The following is a 27,684-nucleotide window of genomic DNA, read 5'->3' as shown; positions in this document are numbered from 1 at the left end:
GATTCCATTTGTAGGAAGTGTCCAGGTAAAGGCAAATCTATAAATACAGAAAATAAATTAGCAGTTGTTCAGGGCTGTGAGGAAGAGGCAGATAGGGGAACAATAGCCAATGTGTATAGGGTTTCTCTTTGAGGTGATGAAAAGTTTCTAAATTTAACTATGGTAATGGCTGCACATATCTGTGAATATACTCATAACCACTGAATTATATGCTTTAAAGGTGCTTAATTATATGGTAAGTGTATTTTATCTCAATAAAGCTGTTTTTAAAAAAAAATGATGGGTTAGACCAGGGGCCAGGCAAATGTTTTTCCATAAAGAACCAGGCAGTAAATATTTTAGGCTTGGTAGACCATACAGTCTCTGTTACAACTACTCAATTCTGCTCTTCTTGTGTGAACAGCCAAGGACAATATGTAAATGAGTAAGAGTGGCTCTGCACCAGTCAAACTTTGTATTTACAGACACTGAAATTTGAATTCGTGGAAATTTCACATACCATAAAACTCTTCTTTGCATTTTATCCCCAACTATTTAAAAATGCAAAAGCCATTCTTAGTTTGTAAACTCTACAAAAAACAGGAAGGGGGTCATGACCCCTTGATTAAATATACCTACTCCTCCCTCTGTTACAGCTTCAAGTATTAAGGAATTCTCTCTCCTTACAACCCCTATAAACAAGAGTCAATTCTGATTCCCCTCTCAATTTTTCTCCCATACTACTGGCCCTAGGCATGACTTTCCAAGACTCTGGGACACCCAATTCCAGCCAAGCACTTAATAGCAGGAAAACTTCCTAGACTCCATTTCCAAAACAGAACACTTGGCAGAAGAGTTGAGTACTCACTATGTGTTCCTTTTAAATGCCATTCACCTTTAGGCAGTGAAGGGACAAGGGCAAAGGCTTGGGAACAAAGAATATAAAAGAGTAAGGCTGGGGCACTTGGATGTTCCAACTGGTAGAGCATGCAGCTCATTCTGGGGGTAGTGAAGCCAAGCCCCACATTGGACCAAGAGCGTACTTAAAAAAAAAAAAAAAAGGAGTAAGACAAAGAGTAAGACAAACTCAGGTTCCTCTTTTAAGCTTCTGGCTCCTAATCACTATAAGAGGGAGAATTTAGTCTTATGTGTCAAAGAGCAATACCAAATAACTTTCCTTTAGAACAAAATCTATTCGTGTGTTCTAGTACCCCAAGGGAAGAAAGAGGGAGTAGTGAAGACATTAGGTGTTCTGGAAGCCTTTATTAAGAGGCATTTATTTATTCATTTGCCCAACCAGCCATTTAAATGAGCAACACTATGTGACATGCCTTGTGCTGGGATCCAAGAACACAGAGATTTTTTTTTTTTTTTTAAGATTTTATTTGTGGTACCTGGGTGGCTCAGTCAGTTAAGCATCTGCCTCTGCTCAGGTCATGATCCCAGGGTCCTGGGATTGAGCCCTACATCAGGCTCCCTGTTCAGCGAGGAGCCTGCTTCTCCCTCTCCCACTCTCCCTGCTGGTGTTCCTGCTCTCGCTATCTCTTTCTCTGTCAAATAAATAAATAAAATCTTATTTTTTTTTTTTTTTAAAAAAGGGCAGGTTCCCAGCTGAGCAGGGAACCCGATGCAGGGCTCGATCTCAGGACTCTGAGATCATGACCTGAGCCAAAGGCAGTCACTTAACCGACTGAGCCACCCAGATGCCCTGAATACAGAGATTTATCAAACATATCTAAAGCACCAAGATGAGGGGCACCTCAGCTCAGGTCATGATCCCAGGGTCCTGGAATTGAGCCCCATATCAAACCCCATATCGAGCTCCACATCAGGCTCCCTGCTCATCAGGGAGCCTGCTTCTCCCTTTCCCGATACCCCGCCCCCCTGCTCATGCTCTCTCTCACTCTCTCTCTCTCAAATAAATAAAATCGAAAGGAAGGAATGAACAAACAAACAAACAAACAAACAAAAGAACAAACGAACGAACAAACCGAGGTGAGACAGATACAGAGAGAGTCAGTCCTTGTCAGCAAGAACCACTATTCTATGTGGAGGGTATAGCTGAATCCGTCCTCAGTCCCAAGGACAGAGTCCAGAAACCCTCTTTCCAATCCTTCCAAGCCCACACTGCCTCAAACGCACAGAGTTTTCCACTCTGAACTAATTAGAGAGCTTGCTCACCCCCCAGAGACATCGAAAACCTTCTGAAGTAATACCTGGGACAAATCTCCCAGATACAGCACTTGGTCACAAGGTCACCGTAAGCCTGTAAAATGCAGACAACCTCACAGGGACGATGTGGAGAAAATGAGATCATGTAAGACGTCCCTCACGGTGCCTATATGTAAAAGGTGCTTCATAAATGTTTCACTCTTTTGAACTCCGCTCCTTTGGCAGGAGGGCTCATACTGTGGAGAATGGTGTGTTCTGAGCCAACCGGCCCCTGACCTCTGAGTCCCAGAGACTTCTAATCTTAGCTCCTGCTCTTCGAGATGCCAGGTGGCTCAAGAAAAGACGGGCGCATCTATGCCACACTGCTCATCTCACGCCTACCTGACCTACAGCTGGGAGGGGCTGTCATTGCTGGGCACCAAGGGGAAAGAGAAGAAGCTGGATAACAACACCACTAATGACATTTTCATGCAGCATTATGGGTCACAAAGGATTCTTACCATCTGTTATCTTATAGGAACCACACACCAGCCATCAAAGATAACCCTATCTTATAAAGAAACTATTCCCTAGACACCTCCCTACTTGATGTCTCCCAAACTTGCCATATTTTTTTTTTGCCTCCTGCCTTTACTCATGAAGTTCCTTTTTCCTGGGATGCTCCTCCTCCTTCTTTTCATCAGGAAACCCTGCTCATCTTTTAAAAACCAAGTTCCAGTTTCACCTGCTCTGCAAAGCCAGGTTCTGACACCCTGTCAGTCAGAATGAGAGCCATCTCTGTTTACAGTCCTTCTAGTTCATCATCTTTGGGATAAAATCCAAGTACCTCAGTATGGCAAGAATCTGGCTAATGCCTGTCATTCCCACCTCATGTCATCTTCAACCTCTCCGTCCCGGTGCCACTGTTACATTCTATGCTCAAGTTAAAAGAACCACTGACTTCCTTCACTGGCTGTACCCTTCCCACCTCTGTCCCCAGGGCAACTTCTCTGCATCTCCCAAAATCCATCTCAGGCATCACTTCTTCTGGGTTGTGCTTCCTGGCATCCTAGGATAAGTGAAATTCTCTCCTCTTAAAATTCCAGGAAAAAAAATATTCCAGAGTATGGGGATGAGCTACTCTCTCATCACAACATCTAGTAGGACATGTATGTTCTCCTGCCTCACTAACATGTGAGCTCCTTACAAACAGAAAATTTGTCTTCATTGTTAGTCTGTGCATATCCAGTACACAGCAGACACAAAATATGTTTGGAGAAGGAGAGTGGGGGAGAACATGAGAACAAATAAGGGGAGGGTCACAAAGCCTCAAGCGGATCAGCCATTACATCAAAACCAATTGTTTCTAATGCCATGAAGTGCACTGAATGGGATACAGATGCACAGACATGCAGAGAGAGACTTGCGTAAATCAACACAAACACCAGTTAGGTCCAAAGGCAGGAGAGGCCAGCCCCTGATTCCTCCTTAGACAGGAAGATTTGGAAGCTTATACCTGAAGCAGGGCTTTTTTTCTTGCTCTCTCTCTTTCTCTCTCTGCAGACTTGGCCATTTCTGGCTGCTAGATGACCCATCCTTGTGTTCTGCCCACCACCATGTAGGGTCCACGCCAGCCTACATTAACGGCATCTTTGGACTCCCGATTATACTTCTGCCTCTGTTTTTACCTCCAGGTCCTGCATACTGTGCTGTTGCCTAACCATTTCCTCCTTACCTTCTCTTTGATTCTCGACCCAGCTTACGGGCTTTCTCTCAGTTCCTGTGTCCTTGGATCTATCTTTCTCTCCTGCCTCCACTTCCTATGATACAGACACGCTTAAATACAGAAAGACACATACAAATATAAAAAGGCATAAAATGATGTACACACACATGCAAAAAAAAAAAAACATGAGGCGCATAAACACAGCTACACATACAAACACACAGAGAAGTCTTACAAATCTACCTAGTCCATGTCATTGACAGGACTGCAGTCCAGAACAAAGCAGACTCACCAACGAAGGTGGGGGTGGTGAGGAAAACAACAGTCTGCATAGTGAGAAAGAATTTCCCTGTCTGTCAAAGCAAACCACCGTCTGGGTTTTCCTGGAAACATGAGCGGTCCCATCTGGGGGAACTGCTGCTTCATGCTGTATCTGGCCAAGGCACTGGGACAGATTGCAAACGAGGCCTACTCCCTCTGATGTGTAGCTCAGCTTGTCTGGCAACTGGTCCCCTGCCCTGAGTGCTGGCTGACAAGACGTCTTCTGCTACCCCAGCACATGTTATATTACCTCGCCCTTATTTCTCTCGCAACTCCTACAGTCCTGCGCACGCCACCATCATGGCCTGCAAATGTGCTGTTGTGACAGCCAGGTCCCAGGTCTGCCTCTCTCACTACCCTGAGTGCTTATCAATGGCAAAGAGTACCTTATTTTCATCTCTACTTTGCACATGAGGAAAGTGAGGCTCCAAATTACTTGGCCTTACAGCTCTGCACTGCAAAGTTTGGATCTGAATTCAGGTCAGCCTCCAAAGCTTATGCTTAGACTTTTTAAAAAGGCAATGTCCAAATACTTTATTCGAGACATTTAGAAGAGTTTGGGCTGAATGCATGAGCAAGGCTATAGAACTTGAACTCAGTGAGAGCTGGGAGGTGAATGCTACCGTCACCCTATAGTGAAATGTTTACAAGAAAAAATGGGGACGGGTCATTCCCTTAGCCTAAGGACCAGGTTTCACCTGAAGAATGATTATCATTCATGGTATCACTCATCTCTGTTCTGTCCAAAAGGCCTGAGCATACCTCAATCTGTGCTTTGCCAAGATTAGGGCACGGGGTCAGAATGTTCTACAAGGCAGGAGATAAGATGGTGATTGCACCAGGAGACTGGCAGGAAGCTAGAAGGCAAAAAACCAGAGATGCCTCCAAACTGTAGCAATCCTTCAGGTCAGAGAAGAATTACTGCAGCAACAGAAATGTACACAGAAACCCATGCTGAGGTTATCTGAAAAGCTGTTTGCAATTATTTCTTTTCTGCCCTATTTTGCATATAGCAAACTGAAGGGGAAAAAAGGCAAAAGTGCCAGGCAGTCAAAGCCGTTAAAAGAGGAAGGAAGGAAATCTATGTTCAGGATTGGGTCCAGGGACCAAGGGGAAAGCTCCGATTCCCAGGGGCTGGCACGGCAATAGCAGTGGGAATCAGAGGGAGGCCCTGAGCACAAGGTGAATCCAGGAAAAATAAAACCAGGACAACATAGCCAGCTGCCTCTGACATCGCCCCTCCTGGAGCTCCATATAGTAAGTGCCAAGAATTTGATTCAGGTTCCTGGTATGTGGGTGAGAGGGAATTACCACCTGGTTCTCCCATAACTTTCTTGCCATCTTAGCTTTCCCATAAGTGACAACTATAAAAAGGAAAAAGGAAGGGAGGGAGGCAGGGAGAGAGAGAAAAAGAAGATGGATTCTCCCAAAGAGAATGCCCCAGGGCTCTTCAGTCAGGTGTCCTCAAAAACCATCCACACTCACCCCCAAAAACAGGCAACCTAGCCCTCAGTTAGCTAACAAGAGGTCTCTGCTTCCAGATACCATGGCACTTCTGACTTGGAAGCCCTCTGCATATCTGTCAAAGTCAGGAGTGGGGCAAATGGAGACAGAACTCAACATTGGTTTCAAAGTGTTTCCTGTAGAGCCCTGTGGGTTCCTAGGGATTGGACTACAGCAAGTCAAGGCGGAGGTGACCGCTACAACAACCAGTGTTGTAGGGACACTTTCACTTTTTTAACATCTTTATTTCAATATAATTTACATACCAGTTTAGTGTACAACTCAAGAGTTTTTAGCTTTTTCAGAGGTGAGCAAACATCACCACAAGTTTAGAACATTTTCATCAGTCTCATGTAGATCTGAGTTGCAATAACCCCCAAACCGGATAGCTATGAGCTAATTCAGTCTTTTATGGGAAAAGTAATACCTACCCCATGGGTTTCTTGTAAAGGTTCCATGTGAGAGGGTATGGAAACCCCCAGCATGGGTCTTGCAGGTGGGAGCAGTGGCAGGGGGAGAGGACATAATAGTACCAACGTGAACAAAACCACAGGCTGGGCACTTACTTTTTCTTTTCTTAAGATTTATTTATTTATTTATTTGAGAGAGAAAGAGAGTGAGAGAGCCCAGCAGGCAGAGCCACAGGCAGAGGGGGAGGGAAGCAGACTACCCACTGAGCAGGGTGCCTGGTGCAGTGTGGGGCTTGATCCCAGGGCCCTGAGACCATGTGAGCCAAAGGCAGACGCTTAACCAACTGAGTCACCCAAGCGCCCCAGCCAGACACTTTCTACACAGGATTTCATTTCATCTTTGCTAGAATCCTTCAAGGCAGAGTCTACTGCCCCCATTTGACCAGGAGGAAATGAAAGCTCACAGATTTAAGAAACTTTCCAAGGTCATGCAACTAACTGTTGGTGAAGGTAAACCTAAACCCCTCATTTTTCTTGCTCCAAAGACTGTGCATACTTCTGCTCAGTCACACAGTCTTTCAGATTCCTTTTTTCCTCTTTTTTTCATCTCTGCCCTGCTTGTACATGTTTTTCTCTACATCTTTCCTAGTATTTTTAACTACAGTGATTTTACCTCCATCCAGATTCTGTATGTGACTCACAGCATAGGGTAGAGGGCTAGGGAAGGAGTCACAGAGGTCAGATATACACATTATACACTAACAAAGAATGTCATATCTGGATCTTAGACCCTCACATTCCTAGACACAGCCCACTACTGACTCAGCCACTATCCTGGCAGGAACTCACAAATCCAATGCACCCCGTCCCCATACAGCTGACCAACCAAACTTGTACTCTTGCTCTGCCCTAAGGAAACAATTGAAGGGGCACTTAGTGATAAGATCATTTCTTTCAAATCAAATTTCAAAAAAACTTAACTCATCACCTTTATGTGTAAGGCCCTGCACCAGGTACTATGGGAGAAACAGTGATGAATAAGACCTGATTTCTGGCCCTAGAGGCACTCACAGTCTAACAGGATAGAGCACTAATTACAATACAGAGCAGAGCAATATGCCAAATGATAGATTCATGCCAAGTACTCTGGAGCATGGAAAACAAAAAATCATTTCCCACTATAGGGAAACAACAAGATTTCTAGGAGAAAACATTTAATCTAGGCCAGTAGGTCTCAAACAGGGGCACTACTTTTTTTTTTTTTTTTAAGATTTTATTTACTATTTGAGAGAGAGAGCACAAGCGGGGGGTGGGGGGCACAGGCAGAGGGGACAGGGAGAAGCAGACTCTTCATTGAGCAGGGAGCCCAATGTGGGACTAGATCCCAGGACCCTGAGATCATGACCTCAGCTGAAAGCAGACACTTAACTGACTGAGCCACCCAAGCGCCCCAATCAGGGGTATTTCTATTCCCCAGGGCAACTGACAATTGGCAATAGAGACGTTCTGGTTGTCACAATTTTGGGAAGAAGGGGTGATGGTGGAGGTTTGCTACCCATATCCAGTGTATAGAAGTTGGGAAGCTACTAAACATGCAACAATGTACAAGAGAGCCCCCCACAACAAAGATCCGTCTAGCCCAAAACGTCACTAATGCTGATGTTGAGACACCCTGATCTAGGCCTTTGTGGACAAGTGGAATTTTTACAGGCAAATGGGAGCCAGAGAGATGCTGAGATGAAAATTTATCTAAAGCAAAGGCACAGCAATTGGATAGGAAGAACACATTTGAGATGGTTGTAGCATAAAGTAAGTAAACGCTGTGTAATGTGAACTAGTCGGGAAAGCCAAAGGCAGATTGTGGGAGCACTGAAGGGCAGGTTAGAGTTTAGATTAATTTAGTAAGTAAAGGTAGGCCACTCTTAAGTTTCATCATCTCTAAAACACAGTAACATCTAGCTCATACAGTGATTGAGCATTAAAGGAAAGTGTATATCCAACAGGTAGAACAAGGCTTGGGACATTCCTTTTCCACTGCACTCCCTTTACAAGGCAGAAGTAATGATCAGAGTTGTGCTTTAATAGTTCCAGTAATAGTGCAAAAAAGACAAACTTACAGGCAAGAGAATATACTCAAAACCTTCAGGGCACAAAACAAGACATTTTAATTACGTGCTAAATTGAGTTGCTTTCGACTGCGTGCTATGGGAGTCAGTCCTGGGATGACAGAGAGATCGGTGGAGGTGGGGAAAGTCAGGGAAAGTTCAGGACAAGTGAGTCCGGAGCATTCCAGAAGATATCTAAGACTGATATGGACAGGACCGGGGGCTGAGGGGAGGGTAGAAGAAGTTAATCCCAGCCAGGCAGAACTAACTGAGCAAAGATAGGGCACTACAATAAGCGTAGAATGAGCCTGAGACAATTAGGGCCAGGGAAAACCACAGTGGTAGGAGGTCCATCCAGAGAGTCTTAAGAAAGACTAAGGCCAGATCTGAAGGGATGGAGTGCTTGGCAAAAGAAGTCAGGTGGAATTGGAAAAGAAAATCACACAGGACACGGGAAACCAAAATGTGACTTGGGAAGATCATTGGCAGCATGTACAACATGGGTGCTACAGGGGAAACTAGAGGCAAGGGAGCACGGCGAGGTGCCCACAGCCGTCTGGACATACAGAAATAAGGCCCAAAGCCTGAGGAGGGAAAGCAATTCTTAGTAATCATGCTAATACTTCTGGGCATACTCACCCGCACCCAAATTAGCCCAGGCTGGCCAGAGCACCAGCTACGTGCAGGAAGCCCGTGGGGCTTCTCTCCCTCCCTATGTACCACCTCCTATCAAGTCCAACTCCTTCGGGCCTCTGGATATTGCAGGTGGAGCCACTCCTCTCAAGGTTCAGTTCCCCCAGCGCTGATTCCACCTGGTGCCAGATTCCATCTGTCCACAGTCCACACAGTCCCCCCAGGACCCAGCGGGCCCCATGGGGGGACAATACAAAAGGGAGAAAGCAAGTCAACTTCTACCCCACTAATGTCAAAACAGATCTGATGACAGTATTATAGTATGGCTTTGTTGCTCAGAAATCCTCTAGCCTTCCAGATGGGTGGGAGGAAAGGATAAGTTCTCACCTAGACCTTTTCAGAAGCACACAGGCAGGGGCCAGAGGCTGTCATGCCTCACCCCCATCACGTGGGCTACTCAGGGAATAGAGGACGGCCTCCTGCAGCACCCGGGCCCTGGTCAAGTCACCACGCTGTTGCGGGGTGGCTCCCAGAGCTAGTGCTACCGGCCGTGGGATGATGAGAGAGCTGATTTGGAAACTTGCTATAGAGCCCAGCCCTCACTATCTGCACCAACACGCTGAGGGAGGAAAACACACGGATTTAGCACCTATCCCTGCACCAGCCGTTTGCATACATTCAATTCTTACAACCCTCCAAAGAACTACCCTCCTCAAACAGCTGAATAAATTAAAGCTTGGAGAGGGTGCAGTTACCCACCTATATGTCACACAGCAAGTGCAAAGCAAAGTTTTAAACACAGGCCTCTCTGCACCAAAATGTATGCTCTTTCTGACAAAAACAGTAACAATAATAGTTAGCAAAAAAACAGCAAAAGGTAACCATCACTGAGCCTCTTCCACACACCAGGCCTTGTCCTGAGTACTCTTCACGCATTATCTCTCGTGAGCTTCGCAACAATTCCAGGAGACACCTACTATTATTGCTCCATTTCTAACAAGGAAACCGAGGCTGAATGAGATTCAAGAACTTCTCCAAGTCTCCATGGCTGCTAAAGGCAGAGCCAGGCTTAGACCTAGGGCTGTGTGACTCCATTGCACCACTTCTCAACCCTGTGCTATGCTCCCACACCACACAACACAGACACTAACAAAAGCAGAAGTTGATTCTGCAGCTTCCTGGGCTCCGACTGCTACCTACCCATCCCCATCCCCACCCCAAAATGTGTGATCACACCCTTGTTCAAGCCTCCCTGCTCAGCAGACACCAGGCTGCTACAGCAGTATTAGTCAGTCATTCCACACAGTGATTAAATTAAACACCCATTCTGTACAGGACTCAGCTGGGCATCGGGGAAACAGAGGCAAACAACGAAATAAGGGTGGTCCCTACCCTGAAAAGTCTCACAACCTGATGAGAGAAACACATCACTGAAGCAAACATTAAAATACAATTGTCAGATGTAGGGGGCTTTCCTAGAAATATAGAAGAAATGTAAAGGGGAAAACCACCAGCAATCACTGACCTTCAGTCGTGTGTCTGCTCCTAAGCTGACAACTTTTTTCTTAATTAACATATGATGAAATCAACTTTTGGGGGATATAGTTCTATGAGTTTTGACACATACTTAGACTCTCATAACTGTCTTACAACCCAGACCCAGGAAAATTCTATTACTCCCCCAAATTCCTTTATTCTGTCCCTTGGTAATCAAACCCTCCCCACACTCCTAACGCATAGTAACCACTGACCTAGCTCCCATCCCTACACTTCTGTCTTTCTCAGAACGTCATTGAGATGGAATCACAGAGCATGTCACTTTTTGAGTCCGGCGTCTTTCACTCAGTACAAGGCCTTTGAGATTCATCTATGTGGTATACATCAATATTCATTCCTTTTTATTGCTGGGCCATTTCCCACAGTTTGTTTACACACTCACACATGGAAGGACATCGATTTGTGTCCAGCTTTTGGCCACTCCAAATAAAGCTACTATCAACACTGTATACAAGTTTTAGTATGAATACAAATTTTCATTTATCTATAGGGGTAAATACCTAGAAGCAGAATTGCTGGGACAGGTAATAAATCATGTTTAACTTTCTCAGAAGCTCTATAAGCAAAAGTTCCGGTGGCTCTTCCTCCTCGCCTGACACTTGGTGGTGTCCGTTTTTTAATTTTAGCCATTCTGCCAGATGTGTAGTGGTATCTCACTGTGGTTTTAATCTGTACTTCCCTAATGGCTGGTGATATTGAGTGATATGAAATCTTTTCACACATTTCTTTGTCATCCATATAACTACTTTGATGAAGTGTCTTTTTAAATCTTTTCCCATTCTAGAGTTGCTTGTTTTCTGTTGTTCAGTTTGGGAGTTATTTGTGCAGGAAACCTTTTTTTACGATTTATTTATTTTTATTTTAGAGAGAGAGAGAGAGAGCATGCAAGCTGGGAGAGGGACAGAGTAAGAGGAAGAGAATCTCAAGCAGACTCTCGGCCGAGCGCAGACCTAAACACTGACCTAGCTCCCATCCCTACCCATCACGGGACTCGATCCCAGGAGCCTGAGATCATGACCCAGACCAAAATCAGGAGTCAGATACCTATTGCACTAAGCCACCCACACACCACTGTGCCAGAAACTTTTACCTTTTCTCACTGAATTCTGACAGTAACCCTGCAAGGGTAGGAATCATTAACCACCATTTTACCTAAGAAAACTAAAGGAAAAGTCACTAAACTACTACAATCGCAGTTTTTCCTAATTTCAGAATTTTACTCATTATTTAATCGCCTGTGACATACAGACCACTAGAAGGCAAGCTCTATGAAAGCTGAAATCTTATCTGTTTTGTTTGCTATAATGGTGCCTGGCACACAAGAGGTATTTAATAAAAATCCATTTAACAGCTGGATAAATGCCTTTGACTTCCCATGTAGGCTCCAGGAGGACAATAACACTGCTCTCAAAATGTCAGGACAGGTCGAAGGGATGGTGGCTGCTGACTGCCTCTCTCTGTATACCTCAGACTGCCAGACAACTTGATAGGACCATCCCCCTGCAGCAAATCCTTTCCCAATGGGCAGTGTTCCCACCCGAGGTCTCAGTAGAACATAGGCCATGAATTTCCACACTGTTGGGCTGGTCGAACTTTCTCCCAGCCTTGAATGAGGGGCACTATCGCCAATACTGCCATCTTGCTCATCTGAAGGGCCCACAATCCATAGCCCTTGCCAACTCAGAAGCAAGCAAAGAGAGTCCTTGAGCAGCCAAACTGGCTGCCCCCCACACAACTGATTATATATTTTCTACAAAATGCCTGCTGAGTCTCAGCTTGCCATAAGTCAAATTTCATAGCGCACAGCAGAGTAAAAACAGCAATTAGAAATGGGGACAAGGGGCGCCTGGGTGGCTCAGTGGGTTAAAGCCTCTGCCTTTGGCTCAGGTCATGATCCGGGGGTCCTGGGATCAAGCCCCGCGTCGGGCTCTCTGCTCAGCAGGGAACCTGCTTCCCTTCCTCTCTCTCTGCCTGCCTCTCTGCCTACTTGTGATATCTGTCTGTTAAATAAATAAATAAAATCTTTAAAAAAAAATAAAAAAAAGAAATGGGGATGAATCAAAGACAAGACGGAAATTATAGGAAGAAATCACAACAATGGATATGGGAATCCAGGAACTGGGGTAATCGTGTAAGAGGCCCTGAAGACATGTTTTGAAAGACTCAAATAAAGGCACCATTCTGTTCACAATAATCTTTGAAAAGAGAGACGTATTTCAAAAATGGCTAAAATATTAAGAGAGCTAGAACTGAGGTTATAGTTCAGTCATCTGAAAAACTTACTGATATGAGGCTGAATAAATGAGGCCTTATAGGGCATCCCTTCAGACTTGCGCTAAGATATTTGGGTAATCAGCAGGGCTTTTTAAGTGGTCATGAGAAGCTCATGTCCTTCATGGTCAGCACAAGCAGGGTTTCATCACTCACGCCTCAGGGCCCATAAGCCAATATTCTAAGCTCTGAGCTGTCCACCCAACGCTCTAGTTAGAACCTGACCTCCAAGGTTGTCTCATATGTTTACACGGACTTAAGCACACATACTTTGTGACCATTATTTCTCTTTCAAAGACAGTTGCTTGTGACGAGTCATGAAAACCCAGACTGGGAGGCCCCCCTCACCGCCAGAGGCCCAAGATTGCAGACAGAGCAGCTGAAGCCAAGGCAAAGGCAGAAGTTATACTGAAAAAGAACAGCTCACCACTGGCACAGAGAAGAGCAGGGTGACAGCTTTTGTGTTATTTTAGAACAGTTTGTGCTGATGAGCTTTTTGTTGTGGTAACATTCTTCTAAAAAGAACATTTTCTTCCTCCCCTCATTGACAAAGCAATCAGCAGAAAGTGAAAAAAAAGAGGGGCAGATAACAAAGATATCCAGGAATTTGTGGATCTTGGATCATATCACCTTCTTAACTGATGTGCCATCCATCCCCTAGTCCTGTGGCTAGGCCCCCAGAAAGAGATCAGGAAGCCTCTAGGCCTCATCTGCTTCTAGGAACATGGTTTTATTCTCAGCACAAGCAAATAAAAATTGGGTCCTTTGAGGGCCAGAGCCACTTCTAGATGCAACTAAAAGTTCTGCTACTTTTATCAGGTGTCCTTGCTCAAGGACCTACAGTTGGCAGGTTCAACAAGGAGACCTCTCAGCCAGGCTGCCTGGGCCCCAACTTTCCTTTCCAGGTTTTTGTCCTGCTGCCTTCCCCCACGGTTGTTCTGTCTGACCAAACCCACCCACCATGCTCTTACTACCTCCACATCTGTGCTCACACTGGCTCCCTACTCAGGCTGCCCCATTCCTTCCACGCCACCCGAATATCTACTTTTGCTCCAGGAGGTCTATTTTTGTCCTCTTATAAATTCCTTGGACCTTATCTAATTCAACCTAATACAAGGATCCCCTTGGCTAACCAGTCAGTAGAGTGCTATTTTCTACAAGCCCACCTTCAGTGACTGGGAGCTCACTGCATACCTACCAAGGAAGCCTTTTCTACAAGATGGCGCTGGTACACAATTCTTTATTCTAAAAGAATATGCCCATATTTTATTTTTCTCACACTGGTCCTGGTTCTGTCTTTAGAATAAGAGAAATAGTACACCAGTACTTCACAGCATGAGCTTTGAAATCAGATCTGTACTCGTACCCAGTGTGTCCTTGGAACAAGCCTTCACAAGGCCCCAGTCCTTGACAATAACACCAACTTCAAAAGGCTATTAAGAAAGGTAAAAGAGTTAATTATGCAAAGAGCTTAACACTGTGCCTGGCACGGAATAAGAATTCAATAAACACTAGCTAGTGTTGTGGTTTTCATCACCTGCACCATCGTAATTTAAATCTGATTCTTCCACTCCTAGTGTATTTGAAGATAGAAATTTTATTACCTGAATCTTTTCTTTTCCAGGCTCATGTTTCTCCACTAGATTGTAAATGATATGAGGACAGATGCGTTGTCCTCTTCACTGCCACAGCCCCATGTCTACAACCGTGCCTGGCACATACGTGATACCTATAAATACTGAATTCTATTGGATGTCTCCATCTCATAGTTTCCTTGCCCTTCATCATTCACGTCGCTCCTTTACAGGCTCTCACTGCTCCAGATGCTTCTAACAACGTGAGATCCAAAATTGAGCTCAAAACTTAAAAGGTGGGCTGACGAGCAGGGTGAAGAGACTGGGCTTACCTCTCCCTTGTGACACACACCATATCACTATTAAAGATTTGGCACAACTTGGCCGTTTCACCAAACTGCTGGCTCGTGTTGAGCTGGAAATCAACTGAAACCTTTACATCTTTTCACACACGATGACTTCATACTCTGGGCTCTGTGGAATTGGAACTGTAGTGATGCCAAAAGGTGAGACAATAACAGAGCTCTCTCCATCTAGAGATTCCTCTCACGCCTACTATCTGGACCACTCAACAGGCTCCCAGCAACTGTGGCCTGGAATTCAGAATGATGTTTCTAGGAACATGCGTTTCTTCCTCCCAAACAGAGCATAAACTCCCAGAGGGCAAGATAATGACCGCCTTGACTTCTCTCCTGCTTGCCAACACAGGACTGAGCACATAGCAAGGACAGACAGATGCCCTCCGCCTGCAGCAGGATTACAGTAAGGAGGCAGGGGAACTGTAGAGACCAACCTCGGGGCTCCCTCTCCCTCTCAAACAGCACAGCGCAGTCAGTGTTGTGCTTCTGGCTGGTAGGCGGATGGGAGCCAGTCCAGGCAGAGACACAGACATCAGGCCTGCATGCAGAAAGGCTGGGTCCTACAGAATCACCTCCCTTGACAAAGAGGAGCTCCTAGAGAACAAGCCAACATCAAGAACATCTCTCCACGGGGAAGAGTGTCTGGACAGCTTTCAGAATCTGTCCACACAGGAAGAGACGAGAGCCACGGCACGGTGAGAGAGCTCACCTCATCGCTTTCTTCCACGTCCACATCACCATTGGCATCATCGTCCATCAGCTTGTGGATGCTACGGACTGCGTCAAAGCTGAGCTTTTCATCCTCACTGTGGCACAGGGGCTTGTCAATCCGGCAAAACTCTGTACAGAAAAAGCAAGAGACATTACTGTGGGCCGCGACCCACCTGTCCCAGGGTCCATAGTTTCCAGCAGCTAAATCCTCAGGCAGCCACTTCACTGGCTATTTGTACAGTGAGAAATGGGTTTCATGCAGTCTTCAGCTCTCTCCCCAACGATGTGCTGAGCTTCCCCATTTAGGGACAATGTCTTATTATCCTAATCAATCCCTGGCAGGCATGCCAAGAATAAGATTAGGGCTACACTGGGATCGGGTGCCTGGGTGGCTCAGTGGGTTGGGCCTCTGTCTTCCGCTCAGGTCATGATCTCAGGGTCCTGGGATGGAGCCCTGCATCGGGCTCTCTGCTCGGCGGGGAGCCTGCTTCCCCTTCTCTCTCTGCCTGCCTTTCTGCCTACTTGTGATCTCTGTCTATCAAATAAATAAAATCTTTTAAAAAAATGTTGAATTAAAAAAAAAAGGAATACACTGGGATTTAGAACAAAGAACATGAATAGGTAACTCACAAGAGAATATATATATAAATGAGAGAAAATACAAACAACCAATGGACATAGGGGAAAAAAGTTCCGCCTTACTAGTAAGGGAAGAAATACATATTCAGATGAAATATCACTTTAAGTCAGTCAATAAATAAATGTGCATTAATACAGTCTTTCTAGAAACAGGAACACAGCCCATTTAATACAATAGCAAAAAAATATGTTTTCCTTCTCGTTCACCTTATCACTGCTGGGAGTAGCAAAGTGCCAGCCCCGGGCTTGCTGCAGAGAGCCCTCATATGCTGAGCCTGCCCAGAGGGGGTTACAGTCAGCGAGAGCTATCAGGCACCCATGGTCCTGAGCACATCATCTACAACAACGTGGGAAGCCCACAGGCCCACAGGGCAGCTTCCTCCACCACCAATACATAGTCATGTGGCACTAAAGCCAGCACAAGAGCCGAGGCCACCTAACCCTCCCTCTCTTAGAAACTTGGGAGGGCCCCTGGGTGGCTCAGTGGGTTAAGCCTCTGCCTTCGGCTCAGGTCATGATCCCAGGGTCCCGGGATCAAGCCCCTCATCAGGCTCCCTGCTTGGAGGGGAGTCTGCTTCTCCCTCTCTCTCTGCCTGCCTCTCTGCCTACTTGTGATCTCTGTCTGTCAAAAAATAAAATCTTTTTAAAAAAGAAAAAAAAAGAACCCTGGGAAACACTATGCACACAGTAGAAAGAGCCTGGCATCTCGTCTTAGCTCTACCGTGTGACCCTAGGGAGGTCACTTCCCTTCTCCAGGCCTCAAGCTCGGGTATCTGAAAAAGACATTGTAAGTAAAGTTTCTAGAATGTCTTCCAATGCTTAGATTCTAAAATTCCTCTTTCCCTGTGACCCTGATCTTGGTAACTTCTCTCTGGCAAGAATCCTCAGATCACTCCCAAGGAAGAAGCTATCACAGAAGAGAAAGCAAGGACCAGGAAAAGAGGCTGCGGCTGTGAAGCCTTCTAGAAAGCACTAATCAAAGACCTGAAACATTCCACTCCATTTAATCATTTTCCCGTCTGCTGTCAGAGGCAGCGACAGGACAGGACAAGTCACCTCTCTCTCACTGGCTAGTTGCTCAAATCCTTTTCAAAATGAGGGAGCGCTATAAATGTTAAATGTGGAAAATGTCCCATATGTGACTCAGTAAAAACAGGTTGGATACTGGAGCTCACAGATGGTAACTGTTGTGCCCGAAGTCAAAGACAGATGAATAGCCACAGCTAGAGCCCAGGCCTACTGACTCCCAGGCCCACACTTCACCTGACTGCTTTTATGCCAAGGCAACCAAACAGCTTTAAGGTGGTTTCATCTTCTGGAAGTCACAGACGGTAAGAAGCCCACTGAGGAAATGGCTTTATAGAAGACAAAAAGTAAGATAAACAGTATATATACCAAAGAAATATCTCCATATAACCTTATATTCTTTTACATTTGTCCTACAAGTTGGAGTGGAGGGTGGGGTGGGTACTGAGGGAAAGAGGAGAATGCAGCCAAGGATTAAGGCATTGTTTCTCAACTTCCTCACCAACAAGAGCTCTTGGCATGATTGTTTCGTTCATGGACTCCTATCCACGAACTACCTATCTAAAAAAGAATTGCAGTAAGGAATGACTGGTTCATAGACGGAAGCACACAGCACTGGGATTAGTATTACCAACATAATGCCTTCCTTCCCTTACTCCTATTTTTCTGTTAATCAAAGGCACACATAATTGCCTATCAGAACAAGGAAAAAAATTTTACTTGCCTATCAGAGATTTTTGATCAGCACATGATGTACCCATTTAAAAAATATTTACTGGGTGTTCTTTATGTGCCAGGCTCTATAATCAACATGGGGCATAAAGAGATGAGCCAGATCTCATCCCTGCTCTCAAGGAGCTTAGTTATAAAACTAGAGGAGAGGGGTGATAATTACATGATGTGCTAAGCACCATGATAAAAAGAATCAGGATTACCCTAGAGGTCAGCAAACTTTTTCTGTAAAAGGCCAGATGGTAAACAATTTAGGATCTATGAACTAGATAGCCTCTGTTACAACTACCTAACTCTATCATAGAGCACAAAGGGTGCCATAGACAAAACATAAGTGCACAAGCTTAGCTGTGTTCCAATAAAACTTTATTCACAAAAACAGGTGGTGGGCTGAATTTGACCACTGGGCCATAGTTTGCTAACCCCTGTTCTAGAAAACCATAGGTAGCACACCTGAACCATATTAAGTTGACAGATTTTTTTTTTTAAAGATTTTATTTATTTATTTGACAGAGAGAGATCACAAGCAGGCAGAGAGAGAGGAGGAAGCAGGCTCCCTGCTGAGCAGAGAGCCCGATGCGGGGCTCGATCCCAGGACTCTGAGATCATGACCTGAGCCGAAGGCAGCGGCTTAACCCACTGAGCCACCCAGGTGCCCCAGTTGACAGATTTTTGAACCAAAGCAAAGAAATCCAGTCTTTCCACTAGCCTGTTTCCACACACAGGTTTCTCATAAGTAAAGCACAACTTCTTTTTAAGTTTTATTTATTTAAGTAATCTCTATACCCAATGTGGGGCTCCAACTCACAGCCCCCAGATCAGGAGTCTCATGCTCTTCCAACTGAGCCAGCCAGGTGCCCCAAAGCATAACTTCTAATAGCATTTTTTTAAATGCTAAAGTAGTTTACTGAACTCTAGGGATGGGGGGCAGAGGGACTCTCCAGGCCGGGCACCATTGGCCTAAGTCACCCAGCCCCTTTCCCGAAGGCCTATGGTAGGTCCAAGAAGTTTGGGCTTCCAACACTAGGCTCTGGTTTGTAACCTGATCAGACACACAGGTGACCTTTGCTGCTGGCATCATCAGACATAGAGAAGGATTAAAGGGATTGAGGATAAAGGGGTACAAAATCTTGATGTCCCATAAGGCCAGAGAATCCTGTCCAGAAAAACCACGTTAGCCAAAATTCACAAATGACTCCTGCTATCAAGCATTTCCTGGGCTGTCTCTCTTTCCTTCCTGAGACCTTTCTATCATCTTACACATTCCAATCTGGCAAGGTTTCCCACAGCCATGTGGAAATAGCCTTGGAAGATCCAACGATTTAGCAATGCATTATTAGTAAGAGCCCTGAATTTGTAGTCAGAACATGTATGTCAAAACCTCAGCTCCATCAGTTACAACTATATGATGTTGGTCAAGCTGTTTAAGTTCTCTGAGCTTCCAATGCCTCATCTGTAAAATGAGGACAAACCCTGTAAGCAGACCACATTTGTTTAAACACCTTGCATAGGGCATGCAGAAAGCTGACAATCCATACATCTGTAGTCTCCTTCTTTCCTCCCAGAGAAACAAGTGAGCAGCTCCCATCCTCTGCTAACCAGCCACTCTCCCTCTCAGACGATGAAGAATCAAATACAGTCATACAGTCCAATCAGATAGATCAGTATATGTTCTAGATGAGCTGGCAAGTGATTATAACAATAGTCTATATTCCCACAACACTTATGGCCTATCACTGAGAACATTTATCATACTGTGTTGCAGTTCTCTGTTTGTCTTCCCCATGAGACTGTGATTTCCAGAAGGGCTTGGGACCATGTCTTCAGCCCCAAGCAAAAGCCAGGTTCTTGGTAGATGCTCATTAAGTGTTTTTTGATGAATACTTAAAATACCAACTAACAATTATGTGTAGGCTTTCTCTACGCAGAAAAGAGAATTCTAAGTAAAAAGATTAGTTTGGAACCAGGTTTTTAAATTGTTTGATCTCAGGGCCCCTGTATACTCGTGAAAATTGAAAATCCCCAAACTGATATTTACCATATTAGAAATTAAAATACAAATTCTAGTAGTAATTAGTTCCTTTTAGACCAATAAATCTCCTATACATTAACAGAAATATGACTTTTTATGAAAAATAATCGTTTCCTAGAAAAAATGTTTCCTGAGAAGAGTGGGATTATTTTACATTTTTGCAAATCTCCTTAATATCTTGTTTAATGGAAAATGGCTGTAGTTTTATACCTGTGTCCACATTCAATGTGTTGTTTTGATCCAAGATCAAAACAGATATGTAGCTGGAAAAGACAGGAGTACTTTAATAACTTTTCAGATAACTGTAAACATTCTTCTTTAATATTACATCAAAACTCAACAAGTGGTAGATTAAAGATTAGTTGCAATGTGAAATTTGAAACTAACTGGATGAACTTTTTGTACTTTATTACATTAAAATCTATTGCTCTATCTTGCACTTTCAATGATCTTTTATCAGGTGTGATTTTGTAACACGATGCACTTGGTCACATGAAAACTAGTGATTCAATGAGTTAGGCAGAACTTCCAAATTGGCCCATTTCATCCATATAATAGCAAAACAATCAGTTATTAATATCACCACTAATTTAATCAGAAAAGTTTTATTTATTTATTTATTTATTTATTTGAGAGATTGAGAGACAGCTCCAGCAGTCACAGGGGCACGGGGGGAAGGGTGCAATGCAGAGGGAGCATGGAGCCTGATGTGGGGTTTGATCTCACAACCCTGAGATCATGACCTGAGCTGAAATCAAGAGTCAGACACCCAACCAACTGAACCACCCATTGCCACCTTTCTTTCTTTCTTTTTTTTAAAAGTAGCCTCCATACCAAGCAGGGAGCCCAACACAGGGCTTGAACTCATGACCTTGAGATCAAGACCTGAGCTGAGATCAAGAGTTGGACCCTTAACCAACTGAGCCACTGAGGTGCCCCCATCAGAAAAGCTTGAAATCTGGGGAAGCATCAAGCCCCCAGTGGCAGATACAAGTTTTCCACAATTCTAAGTTTTAAATAAAAGCTAGAATTTTATCATTGGCAACAAATACTACCAGTTGTTTTCCTCTAAGTAGCAGACTCACTTCATTCATTTTCAAGAAAATATCAGCCAAATAATTAGTCTCAGTAACTATAGTTTATCTGTCAGTTATTCTTTCAAATAAAAATAGTGTTCCCTGGGGCACCTGGGTGGCTCAGTCTTTAAGCATCTGCCTTCAGCTCAGGTCGATCCCAGGACGCTGGGATCGAGTCCCACAAGGGGCTCCCTGCTCAGTGGAGAACCTGCTTCTCCCTCTCTCTCTCATCCCTGCTTGTGTTCTCTCTTGCTACGTGTCTCTCTCTCTCAAATAAATAGAATCTTTAAAGAAAAAAAAAAAGTGTTCCCTGAAGAAAGGAGGTAGTTCAGCTTCCAATTTGATGATACAAACACTCTTCCTTAAAATAAACATCAAATTCTACCTGCAGCAAAAGTACTTTATGCATATTTCCTGTTTCATCACACAGAATACTAAAGAGACATGTATTCGTGGGATATATTTTAATAGAATTCATACACTTCTACTTCTATATCTAAAAAAAATTTTTTTTTTAAACAGAGCATATGAAGGTGAGGAAAACCGTGACCACTGGCACAGTTTGGTGCCATTGCTTTGACTCCTGACAAGGAACCAACAGTTTTACTTAATTGCTTTCATGCCACCAGTACAAATGTAGACATGGTAAAAAAAAAAGCAAATAACATCTTAGCATTATTACTAAAATGTTTTTGACCTTTTGGACCCCTGAAAAGGTCTTGGTGATCCTCAATGGTCTGCAGACCACACTTTGTTAATCACTGGCAGGCAAAACCACAGTCTTTCTCCTGTGTCCCAAGCTACTCTCCTTTCTCCAGGCGGAGCTAATCATTCACCACTCTATGCTCCAAAGCACTTCATACACAACTCCGCTATAATAATTCTCATGCTCTGATGTTCACATACCACGTCCAGAAAGAGGCAAGGACTAGGTTTGACTCACTCTATCTTCCAGGGCCTAGGATGGCACCTTCACTAACATCCACCGTCAAGTAGGAAATCAGTAAATGTTGGCTGAATGAATGAATGTGTGCGTAAATGGATTCATAGCAAACCATATCTCCTCCAAAGACAAGAGAATTGCTGAGAACAAATGACCAATTCCTCCCACCAATATCCATCGTCCACCTGATGCCTCCTCCCTTCCAGCCAGTTTCTCATCACTGAACAGTAATTCCTCCCCCTGAGACCCCGGATCTGCAGGCATGTGAAGCTGAGCCTGGCAATGGATTGTCTGGTGTGAGACATAAGCCCAAAGGGAAAGAAGTTAGAGAAACAGCAGGTAAGGAAGAAGGTATAGATCAGGAACAGAGAAGGCCACTAGACAGACTGCTCCTTACCACTTGGCTGGCACCTGAAGGGATTCTGGAAATTGTGAAATCTTGCCAGCAGGAGCATCACCTGTTGCGAATAATTTCTCCACTTCACCTCCCACCCACCAAAGCAGGACCAGGAAGCTCTGCAGGAATTCTCGATGGGATCAGAATTCATCCTTACCCTTAAAAAGGGCTCCAAAGACTATTAAAACAGAGCACCAGCCCTAGGAAGACTCATATTCGACCAAGGACCAGGACATTCCAGAGATAAAACAGCACAGAAGGGGCGCCTGGGTGGCTTGGTGGGTTAAAGCCTCTGCCTTAGGCTATGATCCCAGGGTCTTGGGATCAAGCCCCACGTCGGGCTCTCTGCTTACTGGGGAGCCTGCTTCTACCTCTCTCTCTCTCTGCCTGCCTCTCTGCATACTTGTGATCTGTCTGTTAAATAAATAAATAAAATCTTTAAAAAAAAAAACAAACAGCACAGAAGCTCGAGGCTAGGGCTGGGGGTCGAAGAGAAGAAGGGGAGTAGGAGGAGAAAGGACCCTCTACACAGAAATGTAAAGAATGAGAAGGGGAACTGGTTTGGGACCTGGAACTGGCAAGAAAGAGCCCCCTTGGAATATCGCACATAGTAGGTCCAGCCACAGAGGAAAGAGGACTCAACTCCCAGGGGCTGGGTGAAATCCAGCCTCCTGAGGGATGCTCTTGCCCCTGTTAGAACATCAAGTCTCATAGCCAAGCAAAGGCCCAGCTCTTCTCAGCAGGGGGGTCAGGAATTCAGAAGATATTTCCTTATGGACAAAGCTGGCACTGGTATCAGCCACCCAAGCAGCACCGACACAAAAGACTTCCCGTGTCTCCCCCCAGGGAGAACACATCAAAAAATAACCCATACAACACCAAGAGTGAACCCTGAGAGAAGCTATGAACTTCGGGTGATCATGATGTATCCATGTAGGCTCATCCTTTGTAAAAAAATGTACCACTCTGGTAAGTAACATTGGTAATGGGGTTGGCTATGCATATGTGGAGGCAGAGAATATGTGGGAAATCTCTGTACCTCTCTCTGAATTTTGTTGTAAACCTGTAACCGCTCTTTAAAAAAAAAAAGCATAGCCTACAATATGTGTGTGGTCAGTAAACATTTTTACAATTCTTACTAGCATACTTAAAAAATATTATATATGTTCATTATAATGCGTGATAACTATATTTTGACTCTAAACCGCAATCTGAATACTTCGGTAACAATTTTTTTAATTCATATGACATATAATTATAGAAAGCCCTCAGTGGAAAAGAAAAAATTCACAGCCTTGGCAATGTAAAGAGCTTCAATATGCAACAAACTGAGCTATAATCTCTGATTCCATGAGCACTTCTGACTTTGTACCTCTTCTGGCCTTACTTCAGTCAGCTTACAACTGCAGTTATTTGAGGGTATCTGAAGGCAAAGCTCACGTCTTTCTCATTTTTTCATAGTACCTACTACCACCTCACACATGATACACTTATTTGTTGATCGGCTTATTGTCCATTTCCCTCCAACAGAAGCAAGGCTCACAAGAACAGGGACTTTTTTGTTCCCTGCAGTATCCCCCACAGAGACTCAGACAGTGCCTGGCACACAGTAGGTATTCAATATAGATCTTCTAAATGAAGGATCGTTTTCCTGAATGTGCAAAGCAAGTTTCTCCTCCAAACCTGACTTTTCAATGTTGAAGTTTTGAAGAAACTGATCTGCATTCAGTCCAAGGCGCTCTCTTCTCTTCATACTACTTTCTCTCTCCTAAAGGGATCTTACCTCTCCTCACAGCCCTGATTACCATTTAAAGAAATTACTAATTGATGCCAACTCTCCAAAAAAAGCAAAATGATCTTTCTGCTACAAGTTTCACTTGTGACCCTCAGAAACCCACAGAAGCCAACTACTTACTAAATATCTCCACACAAGGATGCCTGACAGGAACGTGAACTCATCATGTCTAAATCTAAAGTCATTAGGTCCCCCCAGACTTCCTACTTCTCCAGTTGCTTGTGTCAAAAACCTTCACATCTCACTCACTCACTCCCCACTTTTAAACAAGCACCAATCCTAGTTCCAAGACTCAACTATTCCAAATCCTCTTCTCACAGGGGAGAGATTCTGAATACTTACCGAGGATTAGCAGGAATGCTACCCACAGGCAAGGCTAGTGCATACCAGCTGATTGATTATCTGTCCAAGTCACCTCCCTACTCAAAACCCTTCAAAAGCTTTTCATTACTCTTTTTTTTTTTTTAAGATTATTTATTTGTCAGAGAGAGAGAGCACAAGCAGAAGGATGGGCAGGTAGAGAGAGAAGTAGGCTCCCCACTGAGCAAGGAGCCCGATGTGGGACTCGATCCCAGGACCCTGGGATCATCACCAGAGCTGAAGACAGACACTTAACTGACTGAGCCACCCAGGCATCCCAGCTTTTCATTACTCTTAAGATGAAGTTCAAATTTCTTAAAGTGGCCTGCAAGGCCTGACATGATTTGTCACCTGTCACCTTTCTGGTCTCATGTCCAGCAACTCCTGCAGCTTTGTGCAATCCTCCTTTGATGTTCCAAGTCTCTCCCCTCCTTTCTACATGTAGTACACTCTGGTTCTCAACTCCAGCTGCATATTAGACTCACTTAGGGAGCACTGATGTCGCTGACGCTCAAGCCCCATCCCAGACCAATTAAATCGGTATCTCTGTGGATGGGACCTAGGTATGGGTTTGGTTTTATGGGGAGTTTTTGCTTTTTTTTCTTTGAGACATAACATTTATACAGTTAAGTGTATAAACATATAGATCAACTAACTTTTACATATGCATATATTTAAGTAATTACCACCAAGATCAAGAAATAAAACATTCCCAACACTCTAGGAAGACCTCCTCCCTCTTGCCCCTTTCCAGTTAATACTACCACGACCACTTTCTCACCCCACCCCACAGGAGAAACTGCTTTTCTGACTTTTATCACCATACATGAGTTTTGCCTTTTCTTGACATTTATAAAAATAGAGCATGGATATTTTTTACGGCAGGGCTGCACACAATAAAATGTCCCCATTTTAAGTGTACAGTTCAGTGTGTTTGACAAACATATACACTTGAATACTCACCACCCCCATCAAGATATAGAACATTTCCATCATCCCAAAATGTTCCCACTTGGCATTTCACTGCCAACCTGTACTCCCACCCACATAACCACTGATCTGATTTCTATCATTATAAATTAGTTTTGCTTACTCTAGAACTTCAAAGAAATATAATCACCAGTATGCACTCTTTTGTGCCCAGTGGCTTTTGCTCAGCATTCAGAAGATTCAATCGTGTTGTCACATGAATCAGTTTTTTCCACGTTATCACTGAGTAGTATTCCACTGAATGAAGAGACCAAAATTTGTTTACCCATCCACCAGTTTTTCGTTATCACAAATAAAGTGCTATGAGCATTCATGTATAAGTCTTTGTGTGGACATTTGTTTTCATTTTTCTTTTCTTTTTTTTTTTTTAAGGTTTTATTTATTTATTTCCCAGACAGAGATCACAAGTAGGCAGAGAGGCAGGCAGAGAGAGGGAAGGAAGCAGACTCCCCACTGAGCAGAGAGCCCAATGCAGGGCTCGATCCCAGGACCCCGGGATCATGACCTGAGCCAAAGGCAGAGGCTTTAACCCACTGAGCCACCCAGGCACCCATTTTCATTTTTCTTGAGTGAAAATGAGTTTTTCATCCCAAGTTCCAATAGGAGTAGAACTTCTGGGTTATATGGCAGGGGTACGTTTAACGTTTTAAGTGCCAAGCTGCTTTCCAGAGTAGTTGTACGGCTTTCTACTCTCCCCAGGAAGCACCAGCAGAAAGCACCATCCCAGTTGTTTCATCTTCTCTCTTAGACCACGTGATGCCAGACCACGGGGTGAGAATAACCTAGAATTCCTATTTGCCAAAAGAACACAAAAATACAAATCCAAAGAAGCACATGCAACCAGTGTTTACAGCAGCATTATCAACAATAGCCAAACTATGGAAGGAGCCCAAGTGACCATTAACTGGTGAGTGGATAAAGAAGACGTGGTATATGATGAAGAAGCAGAAGGCAAACTGAGGACAAAGCACAAGCTGACACCCTCTAACCCTCTCCCCGCAGGCGGGATCTGTGTGACATTGGTCAGGCACTCCCGGCTGCCCTAAAACTAAGGGAAGAGAAAACAAATGGGTAACTGACACACATCACAGTCCTGCAGGACAAGAGTCTCCATTAGTTTACAAATGTCTGAACGATTCACAAGGAAAAGGCATTCTTATCAATAGCCTAACTTTCAGAAACCCATAGACTCAATTTTCTGGAGCCCTAACATCACTCTCTCCTCCACAGTGATGTGGGAGACAAAGGTAGAGGGAATGTAAATAAAATAAAATGTCCTTATAACCTGTAGCCCACTGACAAATACTTCAGGCAGGCAGAGTATGACATTCCTCCAGAAAACTCCCAACTGTCTTAAAGTTAATGTCTTACTAGAAGGAAAATCCATCTTCACTTGACAACTCCAGCATCCTATGAGTCTTCTTTAGCATAAAAATGTCCTTTTGGACACTTTCCTTTGTCCTTACCTGCCCCCACTCCCAAGTATATAATCAGCCATTCCTCACAACCCCAGTGCAGCAGTACTTTCTACCCACGAGTCCTGTCCTGGTGCTTTAATAAAATCACCTTTTTGCACCAAAGATATCTGAAGAATTCTTTCTTGGCTGTTGGCTCTGGAGCTCACCAACATTCCAAAACTACATGAGTATATACATATATAATGGAATATTACTCAGTCATCAAAAAGAATGAAATCTTGCCATTCTCAATGACATGGATGGATCTAGTGTATATTATGCTAACTGAAGTAAGTCAGTCAGAGAAAGACAAATACCTTATGATTTCACTCATATGTGGAATTTAAGAAACAAAACAAATGAACACATGGGAGGGGGAAAGGTGGGGAGGCACAAATCCTACGAGACTCTTAAGGATAGAGAACAAACAGGGTTGATGGAGAGAGGTGGGTGGGGGATGGGCTAGATGGGTGATGGGTATTAAGGAGGGCACTAAGTGTTATATGGAAGCAATGAATCACTAAATTCTACTCTGAAACCAATATTGCACTGTAAGTTAACTAACTAGAATTTAAATAAAAATTTAAAGGAAAAGAAAAAAAGAATAACCTAGAAACCTTCTGTATGGAAGCCTCTTCATTCTTTCTTGACCTGCAGACTCTGACTCATACTGTTGTTCTGAACTTAAACACTTTTTCTTCAAGAATCTTCCTTGATCAATCTTCCCTGCCAAAGTGGTTTAGGCCCACATTGTTACATTCTCCAAAGCACCGTATATTTTTTTATTGATAGCACTTTTCACAATTATAATTATTTGCGTGATAATTTGTTCAATATCTTTCTTCACTAAACCGTAAGCTCCACAGTGGCAGGAACCATGGCTGCCTTCATGGCTGAATCCTGGCTTCAAGCCAACCCCCAGCACCTAGCAAAGTCC

At 44.0% G+C, this 27,684-nt stretch overlaps 1 protein-coding gene across 6 annotated transcripts in view; it reads right to left on the bottom strand.

Annotated features, from left to right (window-relative positions):
• Window positions 1-27,684, bottom strand: part of STIM1 (stromal interaction molecule 1) — a 185,198-nt gene that overhangs the window by 70,831 nt on the left and 86,683 nt on the right. For all 6 annotated transcript variants that reach the window (XM_032853257.1, XM_032853258.1, XM_032853259.1 and 3 more), the window contains one exon: window positions 15,299-15,429. In XM_032853257.1, the coding sequence (XP_032709148.1) occupies window positions 15,299-15,429 (131 nt within the window). The remainder of the gene's footprint in view (window positions 1-15,298; window positions 15,430-27,684) is intronic.

This window comes from Lontra canadensis, unplaced genomic scaffold (genome assembly GCF_010015895.1).
Source record: "Lontra canadensis isolate GAN:19392208 unplaced genomic scaffold, GSC_riverotter_1.0 scaffold7, whole genome shotgun sequence".
NCBI classification, from domain to species: Eukaryota; Metazoa; Chordata; class Mammalia; order Carnivora; family Mustelidae; genus Lontra; species Lontra canadensis.
Note: the sequence above shows the minus strand (reverse complement) of the source record. Positions and strands in the feature narration are given on the sequence as shown.